Consider the following 10,795-nt stretch of genomic DNA (forward strand, 5'->3'; position numbering starts at 1 on the left):
TGCCAGCATCATCGTGTTGACTCATGTTGTTATCCTGCTAATGCACAACTTGAAGGGATGTGTAAATAATACTGTTTTTATTTAAACAGTTTACCAGAGGAAAAACAAGATGATTCTGATAGACTTTCCCTGAACAGTTGATTGAAAACAATGAGCTTGAAGATAGAAATAGAAGCAGTAAAGATCAACATCTATCAACGTATAGAGCATCGATTTAATATCAAAGAACAATCAATATATCCACATATTCATATGTCCATTAAAGTTATTTATGTCTATTAAAGTTATATATATATATATATATATATATATATAACTTTAATAGACAAACATAACTAACTTTAATGGACATATGAATATGTGAATATATATATATATTCATATGTTCATCATTAGCTGTTAAGATATACATTAAACAGAATGCGTATTAGCATGTTGTTGTCTTCCCGTCGAGTTGTAACGTAACGCTTTTATTCTCGAAAAAAACCGGACCGGAAGTCGTCGTTCTCACCAGCGGAAGTCAAGCTGCGCGGGCGGACCTAAAAATAATAACAGCCTTTTTTCCAGGGGGACACATAACACCGTGACACACTAGCATGTCGCCTCTCGGGTGACAGCCTCGTTTTGAAGGTAGGCGCGATGCTTCACACACAACAAGCTGTTTTAGTGCGCGTGAGGAATAATAACCACACTTCCGGTGTTACGGATTAGGAAGCGACCGTGTCAATTGGCGACTTTTGAACCAACGCCGCATTGTTTACTTTGTGTCGTGTATGTTATAATGTGTCAGAGGGGTTGACCACATTAAACCAAAGCGGCATTCACGAGGACAGCTACACGTGACAAGTCCCCAGTGAACACGGTCGCCTGATAAACCGTAACGGAGATAACGTGACCGCGCGGCCGAAGACACAGACGTAACGTGTTCGCACACGCGCGTGCACGTCAATCACACCTCAATGATGACTGCCTGCGAAAATAAACTGGGTGTTGAGTCACATTAATTATAATTAGTGTGTTTAAGAGCACACAAAAAAGGTATCGAGAGGTATTTTTCACTTCTTAGTAAAATGATTTATGTAATATATATGTATATAGAGATATTATTTATATATATATTATTCATATATATTGCTTTTAATGACAAAATAAGCATATTCATTAATCTGTTGATTATCTTGTTTCTTAATCAGAAAAGGGAGAACAATGGTCTTCACTGATCCGTGTGGAGACATCATCTGACTCTATATTTGTGTTCTCTCACATAACATGACCCGTATTCACTTTAATAAGGAGTTCATTCAGAGTACCGTGCTGCAACAGCAGGTTCTAAACGCCGCCATGAGTCCTCTGGTGCTTCTCCAAGATGGCCGGTGGGCGACGCTCCGTCAGGTCTCCCGGTGGAGGCGTCGTTGTGACGTCAGCGTTGTGTTTGAGGCAGGAATGTGTGAAGCGGCGGAGAAGGACCTGTACGCCGTCCTGGGATCCAGCCCCTCCGACTCAGTCCAGCAGCTCAGACACCGGTACCAGCAGCTGGCCTTGCAGGTAAACACACCGCTGGGGGGGGGGCTGAAGATATTGTGTCTTCCTAGTCTGAGTTTATCATTGTGTGTGTGTGTGTGTGTCACAGTGCCACCCGGACCGTCTCGGAGGTGGCAGTTCTTCCGAAGCAGAGTCTGGCGTGAAGAGGTTCCTGGAGGTGGACGCCGCGTGGAGGCTCCTGAGTGACCAGAGCAGCAGGAGGCAGTACGACCTGCGGAGGAGAGGTAGACACACTTCACTGCTTCATGTCGGGACTGGCCGTTCAAGCTGGGAAAAAACACGAGTTGACTATCATGCAAACATTTTGATTTGGCTGCAAAAATATTTACTCAGATGCATATTTGTAAGATCGGCTGTTTTCAATGATTTTAGGATGAGCTGGTTACCTTGTAGTCAATGTGACTGGATTACATCACCGTTTCTTAAACAAACAAAAAAACGTGCTCAGTTTCACTGAACAAAAAAGAATGGGAGAAAACATTGTAAATGAATAAAATACGAGGAATTCAATAAAATAAATACAATAAATAAAATAAAAAATAAAATAAATAAACAATACATTTAATAAGTTTAAAAACATTCTTTAATAAATTAATTAAATAAAGAAATACAAAAATAAAATGAAGAAAAGACAGAAAAACATAAGTAGAAAATATATAGTAATTAATACATCACTGTTTCGTACTCCTTTACTTCTCTGACACTCATCCTCACTGGGACGAGGTGCATGTTGGGTAACAATGTGGTGGCTGACACTGGACCCACTGAACCAGATCTCTGGATGGATCGCTCCTCCAACCAGCCATGAACTAATATTTGTGTCCTGGAAACCGATGCACAGAAAACACATTCACACAGTTCGGGATCAGACGTTTTCATAACTAGCGCCCCAGAACATGTATAAATACCTGCTGCCCGTTTCCTAGCGTCTGACGAGTATCGGTTGACAGGACGTTGAGTTGGTGTCTGGACATTCATTTATTAGGCAGGTTGGCATGAATACTAATATTCTCTGGTCTTGGTGGTACTGTGAGGGTAAAACTCGTGACTCATAGACGGAGAAGGATCTCCTCAACTCCCCGTGATGAAGAGGAGGAGGACGCTCGGTCCAGGCTCGCGCTGCCTTCGGGTTCCTCGGACTGCAAATTAACGACGGCAAACAATGCAATTTTCTTTTTTGAATTATTTCCTCACGCCGTGTAACACTAATTAAAACCCGGGCAAAGTTTAGCACTAATTATTCAGGGTTCATGAAGTCATTATCACTGTCAAGCTGTACAACATGATAATGACTGTTTCCTCAAGAGTGAGCTGTAAAAAAAAAAAAGGGAAAAAAGAAAGTGTGTGAAATCCATCTGTTCACCTGCCGATCCGTTTATCCTCCGTCACTTCTCATCCGTCTATTTGAGGTCCTGTCTTGTTTCTTTGGGAGAAAGTTTGTCATTGTAGCAACCGAAGTGGGGCCCGGTCTCACTCTCAGATTGTGGATTAATAACGATGTGAGTTCAGTTTCACATCAACACTGATGTAAGAGTTAGAAAACCAGCTAATTAAATTCAACGGACACACAATATCTGTCGCGCTTATTGTCATTTTCATTTATTTGTTCACGGTGCATCGATTGCTGAATAATAAATGAGGTGAATATTTATATTAAATGTATATTTCTACACTCATAGGAGGCATCGGTGCTTTATTAAAGGTTGACTACAAGTTTAAGAGAAGTAACATCAGCTGTTTGACTTCTTTCTACAACTACTACACTGATGATGATGATGATGGTGATGATGATGATGAAGGTGGTGGTGGTGGTGATGATGATGGTGGTGATGATGATGGTGGTGGTGCTGGTGGTGATGATGATGCATTGATGTTCTCCAGAACAGGAACTGAAACAGGATTGGCCGGTGGACTCTACGGTCCACCTGGAGGACATGACCTGGGACCAGGGTGATTACACACACACACACACACACACACACTCACACCTGGACGTCTCTGGACAAGAATCACCGTGTTAAATGCCATTAAGAGCACAAGGGTTAGGGTTAATTCGAACTTTTGTTACATTTCTCTTTTCTTTTCTTTACACAGTGTTTTCTATTTTTCATAACATCCCTCATTCCATCTGAGCGTGTTAGTAATTGGAGAAGGATCCATTTTGTTTTTGTGCCAGCAGGCTAACGAAGGAAATCATATTGTGTTCCACCTTTTATACCATCAGGGTCCGTAAGGTCACGCAAAACCTGGAAAGAGTCATGGAATTAAAAGAAAAATAATTTTCCAGGCCTGGAAAAGTCCTGGAAAAAAATTAAATGACGAAAGTCATTTCAATATGTTGTGTTTATAAGTTCATTTACGCTGAGTTTTAAATAATTGATATGATTATAAAAAGAAAGACGCTCAAAATATTTGCCAGCGGTTCGGTGGCCATAGCAACAGGAGCTCAGGGATAATCCTCTCTATCATGGATACACCGAGATTTCACAAAATAAACTTCCAGGACTTTTTCAGGACTTTAAAGCACATTGCCATGACCGTTTGTGGTCCTGCTCACACGCCTGATGAAGGCGGGTCGATAGCTTCACCTCTCCATCTTGTTTCAGATGAGCGAGTGCACGCGTACGGCTGTCGCTGCGGGGGAGGGTTCAACATCTCGGAGGAGGAGGTGCAGGAGGAGGAGGCGCAGAGGAGGCGGCAGGGTGAAGCAGAGGAGGAGGAGGAGGAGCACAGCGGCGTGGTGGTCTGCTGCGACACGTGCTCCCTCAGCGTGTGCGTCACATGGCCCTGACACAGGAAGACGTCAGAGGGCCAACGGTGAAATAAGACCAGGACCCTTCTGCACATGTGCAGACTGCTGTTACACACCTGTGCTGAAACAACAAGCCAGCAAGAGGAGCGCTAGTTAGCTAGTATTTAATATATTCCGAGTCACTATCGGAAAGTTAAAACAACTAGAAATGCAACATCTCCTTTGACTTATTGATCTAGTATGAAGTGCTCTTGGATAACGGTTTTCTCTTTGACATGTTGAAGTGATTTGATCCTCTCAGCTACATTGACATCGTTTGCAGTTCAGCAAAGTTAATTTGAATTGTATTGTTTTTATCTTATTGTATTATGTCATTGTAAAATGTATAATGTTTGGGCATTTGTTTCGTAAAATGATAAAATACAATATCAATAAAATATATTTGTTTTTATATTTGTTGCCTCTGAAATAAGTTGAGTAAGATTTGTTTTTGACGACTTGAGACGACAAAACAAAAAACACATCACATAAACAAAATACTTAAAACACAAATATAACAATCAATTTGTCCAATAGCACAAATCAAAGTCGTTCCCAAATGAAGTGAAGGCGATGCTTGTGTCGCTGCTGGTCTAACGGGCGTCAGGGTCGGCCAATCGGTAGCGAAGGCGGAGCCCTCTCGTCGTCATGGGAACACAGCGACGTGTTGGTTTCCTGCTTCAAATGTTTTTAAAGTGTGACCGCCGCCGTACGGCCTCACATCTCATTAGTTTGGCGCGACAGATTTTCCTTTCCGGTCCTCGGGCTCTCGGTGGGGAGGACCCTCTGTGTGCGTGGGGGTTGTCAAGAGGAAGCAGGTGATGTGATGCTGAAGCTGGCTGACGGACCGGTTCCCCCCGGAGGGTCCACCTGTGAGGGTTCAGCGGGCGAGGACGAGGGGCGCCTGTGCCCTCTGGGGTCCTCGCTGCAGGCCTGGACCCGCCCGATGGGCTCGGCATACCTGGTGCTCATCAACCGAAGGCAGGAGCAGAGAGAACAGCCAGAAGCCATATGGAGACGCACGCTGCTGTTATACCCGCAAAATCAAGTGAAATATTTGATCGTGGAAGTTATCTCCATAATCACAAATTATGAATTTCCCTCAGAGGGTTTTACAATCTGTACACATAGACATCCCTGACCTTTGACCTCACATGGGACCAGGAAAACTCCCCAAAAAACAGAGAAAATCCTTTCAGGTGATAAAGGTGAGAGCAACAGAGGAGGACCCCTCTCCAGGATGGACAGAACAATAGATGTCATGTGACCAGGACGAGACATTACAGAGTTACATCATCAATGAATACGACAGAGTGTATGAATAGTTGGAGGACATGAGGGGATCATCATGAGCCAACATACTTCTTTAAAATATTTTATTTTCACAGTGCAAAAGAACATGCAGAGCATACGACATCAAACACATTCAACAGAAAATTACACAGCAAGATAGGAAAAGAAAAAAATTAAAATACACAAGTACAAAATTAAAAGTAAATAGATAATTCCCCCCACCCAAAGAGACAAAAAATAAAATAAAAAAAGGTTCGTGGAGAGGATGATGACACAGCAGAGACACCGCAATGACACGTTGCATAATTCAGAGGTCCAAGTATTTACAGTGCTATGGTACCGTTAGCGTTGTATCCATGTATTCCAAAGAAGGCTGCCAGATATTAAAAAATAACTTGTATATCTTCCTAAGACTATAAGTATTTTTTTCAAGAGGGATACAACTGTTTATATCCACATACCATCTGTCCATAAGAGTGGGGGAGTCAGACTTCCAGGTCATTGCTTTGCCTTTCCTGGCCACACATGAAGCAGTTTCTACAAATTTAGTTTGGATCTTCGTCAAATGAGGCGACATTCTTTGAGGTCACGTTCCAGATGAAGGCCACCGCTCGCTACCAGATCCCCCAAATGATAAACACTCGCTACATTTTTATGAAATACAACTGGCGTTAGCAGGACAGAGGTTATGGAACACCGCTCACATCACAGCAGTCAAGTCCATGTTTGAAAGACTTCGCCAGGCCAAAATTATGAGAGTAAGAATAAAATATTATTTGAACAGTTCAATTTAATTTCTTTTTTTGTCATGTTTCAGTGGAGTGAAAAGCACCACGGAAGAAAATAGCAAAAAATAGAGAGATTAAAAAAAAGGCAAATCATTAGTATGGAAAACTATATCCTGTATGACCCTGATGAATTATCCTGTGATCGCCAAGGGGTCCTGATCCGCAGGTTGGGAACCGGTGGCCCTAAATGACAGAGACATTCTCCTCCCAGCGGGGCCGCGACAGACGTACAAAGGGAGAACGGTAATGACTCTCTCTCTCTCCCTCTCTCTCTCTCTGGTCACTCAGCCTGCAAAGGTCACAGCTGACAGGAGCTCCGAGCGTTGATCATCCCTCCTCTATTATCCCCCCTGATCCATCCATCCATCCATATCTGAGAGGAGGTAAGGAAGAAGGGTGGAGGGCAGAGAAAGTTAGGGGCTTACGGGAAAGTAGGGGGGAGGGGGGGGGGGGGCTTTAAATGAGGGGTTGGTTGAATATTGATGTGACAGACAGGGAGACAAAATCACTTTCACCAACACACCACCGACAATTAAAGCCCTTTAGATCACTTTCTACCCCACAGGATCTCAGCCCTCCCTCCGTACACTGTAAAATGACTTCAAAGAAATCAACTCCTCTTCTATCAGTAACTCCTTGTAAATAGTCCACGTTTGTAACCTAGAGGGCAATTCATCACATTTTCTCCACTGGAAGGGTAACCTAGAGGGCATTTAATAATTTGTTCTCCCACCATACATGCATCCAATAGGGCATCATTGTTTTTGGGGGTTTTATTTGTTTAAACATGGTTGCTGGTCACAACTTCATGTGTTTTTTTTACAGTGTATCCTGCCCCTCTCAATCAAAGGCCCATCCCACTCTTTATCCTGAAATTACAGCCTTTAGATCACTTTCTGTCTCTAACCTCCTCTCCTTTCCTGACCACTTGCCTATAGACCTTTCTAGTCCACGCTCTCTCTCTCTCTCTCTCTCTGCTAAAGCCCACCTCAGTCTCCGTCTCTCTATCTCCGTCTGTGTTTCTGTTTCGGTGGCTGGCGGTCGGGTAAGGGTGATAGAGGTGGGGTGGGGGTGGGGGTTGGAGGTGTTGATGGATGTGCTGATTCACTGTCAGGGTAATAACTGTGAAATGGTGGCATGGCCCTTTAATAACTGGAGCCCCTGGAAGGCTCCAGTGAATGTGGATTATACAGTGGATTCAGAAAGTATTTAGACCCCTCCCCTTTTCGTGTTACGATGGAGCCTTATGTTAAATCAATCGACAACCAATACCCCATAGTAAACCAGGTACCACTCTTCATTTTATTTTTTCTTTGGCTTATTACATTTTCTGTGGGTTTCTATAATTCAGAGCAGAAATAAATAGGAAATTGACGCGTAATGTCCAAATCCTTGGCTCCTTGTTTTGTTCCATACTCGATTTGCACCAAATGAGTGGACAGCATGCGCCCTCCAGCAGCCACCTTGTTAATATGAAGGGATGTCCCATTGGGCCCTCACTAATTGGTTGAAGCAGGCAAGGGCCTCAGAGACACTAAGACCGTGTCAACTCATTAGCATGCTGTTAGCTTGTTATTAGCGTAGAGCTAGTTTAGCTCCTCAGCTTGATGAATGACCAAGAAGACAATCAGAGGACCACTCAACCCCCTGTGTGTGTGTGTGTGTGTGTATGTGTGTGTGTGTGTGTGTGTGTGTGTGTGTGTGTGTGAGTGAGAGTCTGTCAATGGCTAATCTTGCATGCTACTGGACCCTTCAGTCTAATATGTTTGACGGTCTGCTCAAGTTAGTTAAATTAAGTTCAGTTTATTTTATATAGCCCAAAATCACAAATTACGAATTTAGCGTCAAAGAGCTTTACAATCTGTACACCGAGACATCCCTGACATTTGACCTCACATCGGATCAGGAACAACTCCCAAAAAACCCTTTCATGTGAAAAAAAGTGAAGAACCCTTCAGGAGAGCAACAGAGGAGGATCCCTCTCCAGGATGGACAGAACAATAGATGTCATGTGACCAGATGAACCAAGTTACAGAGTTACATCAACACATGCAATGAATATGACATGAATTATGAATGATTAACCAGGATCCAGACCTCCACGATGAAACAGAAGGAGGTAGAGAGGAGGAGGCCTCAGACCCAGCCAGGTCCAATGGACCCTATGAGACGTGAAGTCACAAGGACATCATGCTGTAGAAGAAGACTTGAAACTAGAGACTGAGACATAAACTCATGTTTACAATGTTTACTGAGGGAATACATCAAGAGAAGTAGAGTCACTATATAGACTTCTATACAACCAGAGGAGCCCCCTGGTGGTCAGGAGAGAGAATGCAGCTTCAACACATTAAACATAGACTTCTATACAACCAGAGGAGCCCCCTGGTGGTCAGGAGAGAGAATGCAAGTTTTAGGATTGGCTTCACTCGGCAGAACCGGAGGAGGCCGCCTGGTGGACACTGAATGTAGCGTACGAGAGGCCACGCCCACCCCCACCCCCTTCTACTCCCCTACCACTCACCCATCCTCACCTGCAGAGCCGCTGCAGATGCATAGATTCAAATGAGAGCACATCTGTTGTGCTAGACAGGCGAGGGAGTAATATGTCTGATGGGGGGGGTGGGGGGGAGTTGGGGTTTGTATTAATTCAATCCCACAGTGGTCTTTGCAAACACACCTGGCCACGAACTGCACTCAACTGATTCTGAAAGATGTTTAATACACAGCAGCAGCGACGGATAATACACGATAAATCATAACCGATGGAAGAATAAACACTGTGGGAAGATGCATCCATGTTGCAATGTGACAGTACCAGTGAATAGCCACACAATGTTCAGTACTTTAAGGGACATAAAAGCCCCAGATGCCCCCCCCCCCCTACCCATCATGCAGTCTGCTTGCATCACGTGACCTGAGACGTGTCAAAGTTCCCCGAGGCCATCTTCATCTCCCTCTCGGAGCTCTTTGTCTCTGTGGTCACCTGTCTGATGATTCACAGCGCTGGCCCCGCCCCCTTCTCTACATTCATCTTCAGAGTGAAGCGTTCCTTTCTTCCTCTTGGCGTGAGGTTCAGTGCATGAAAGGTAAGATATGAAGGATCATGACATCAAGTGAGGGTTCATTTTGGACATTTAAAAAAATTGAATTTAAAAAATTGAATTTAAATAACCAATGTGTCAGGTGCGTAGTGGTGTTGGCGTGGACCGGCCACTAGAGGGAGTGGAGTGTCACGAGTCCATGTCGATGTTTTCCTTGGACAAGATACTTTAGGATACACTGAGCTCCTCTCTCCTCTCCTCTCTCCTTATGGACGTTTAGGATACACTGAGCTCCTCTCTCCTCTCCTCTCTCCTTATGGACGCTTAGGATACACTGAGCTCCTCTCCTCTCCTCTCTCCTTATGGACGCTTAGGATACACTGAGCTCCTCTCCTCTCCTCTCTCCTTATGGACGCTTAGGATACACTGAGCTCCTCTCTCCTCTCCTCTCTCCTTATGGACGTTTAGGATACACTGAGCTCCTCTCTCCTCTCCTCTCTCCTTATGGACGCTTAGGATACACTGAGCTCCTCTCTCCTCTCCTCTCTCCTTATGGACGCTTAGGATACACTGAGCTCCTCTCTCCTCTCCTCTCTCCTTATGGATTAATTTACATCTCTGCATCACACATTACTAACTCTACCTCCTCCCCGGAGTCTTTGTGACTTCACTTCTCATAATGTTAGTTTCCGCTGATGTACCTTAGCTCCTCCCATCGGTGTATAAATGGGTGGATGATGTCATGACGTGTTAGAGACATTTGAGTGGTCTGAAGACTAGAAAAGAGATAAACGTGTACAGGTACATTTACCATGTATCAGATGTATGACTTCAGACTGTTCAGGAAGCTTTTTGAATATCGTTCTGTTTTCATGGTACACGTCCCACGGATTATCACAGTGGTATTTATTTACTCATGTAACTTACTGGACTGAATGTTGAGGTACATGTACTCGCTTTGGTTCAATGATTTGTTTTTATGGGATTTCTTTCCTACTAAACTGAGACCATATACACATGAGAACTGCACATCACGGACCCCCCCCCCCCCCTCCCTCCTCCAGAGCCACAGGAGAGTCATCAGCTGGGGAGGTGCTGTGTGTTTCCCGGTCTCTGCAGCTCATTAAGCGTACGTTACCTCCTCGAAAGTCAGTCGTGTCCCTTTTGATGAAAAGTATTCATCCAACACCTTCAGTGTCTCACCTCGTGGCTTCATCCAGCCCCCTCCCTTAGTTATGAAATCACCGCATAGTAACATAATTACGTTTGAAATCTTTCCACAAGAAGACAGATTCCTCGAGTTCATTACAGTTTTATTTTTGTCTCCGGTTGGCAGC

At 44.0% G+C, this 10,795-nt stretch overlaps 1 protein-coding gene across 5 annotated transcripts; it reads left to right on the top strand.

Moving 5' to 3' along the window:
• Nucleotides 1-557: 557 nt before the first annotated feature.
• Nucleotides 558-4,747, top strand: dnajc24 (DnaJ (Hsp40) homolog, subfamily C, member 24). Of its 5 annotated transcripts, none has more exons than XM_056415992.1 (5): nt 558-630; nt 1,438-1,545; nt 1,631-1,766; nt 3,424-3,492; nt 4,149-4,747. In XM_056415992.1, exons 2-5 carry the CDS (start codon nt 1,444-1,446, stop codon nt 4,331-4,333), a joined length of 492 nt encoding a protein of 163 aa, XP_056271967.1. In that variant the 5' UTR covers nt 558-630; nt 1,438-1,443; the 3' UTR covers nt 4,334-4,747. The 5 variants fall into 5 exon arrangements, with proteins under 5 accessions (XP_056271967.1, XP_056271969.1, XP_056271966.1 ...); XM_056415994.1 differs by having other exon boundaries at nt 559-630; nt 1,442-1,545; XM_056415991.1 differs by having other exon boundaries at nt 605-630; nt 1,294-1,545.
• Nucleotides 4,748-10,795: the final 6,048 nt, after the last annotated feature.

The sequence above is a fragment of the Pseudoliparis swirei genome, chromosome 6 (assembly GCF_029220125.1).
Source record: "Pseudoliparis swirei isolate HS2019 ecotype Mariana Trench chromosome 6, NWPU_hadal_v1, whole genome shotgun sequence".
Taxonomy (NCBI): Eukaryota; Metazoa; Chordata; class Actinopteri; order Perciformes; family Liparidae; genus Pseudoliparis; species Pseudoliparis swirei.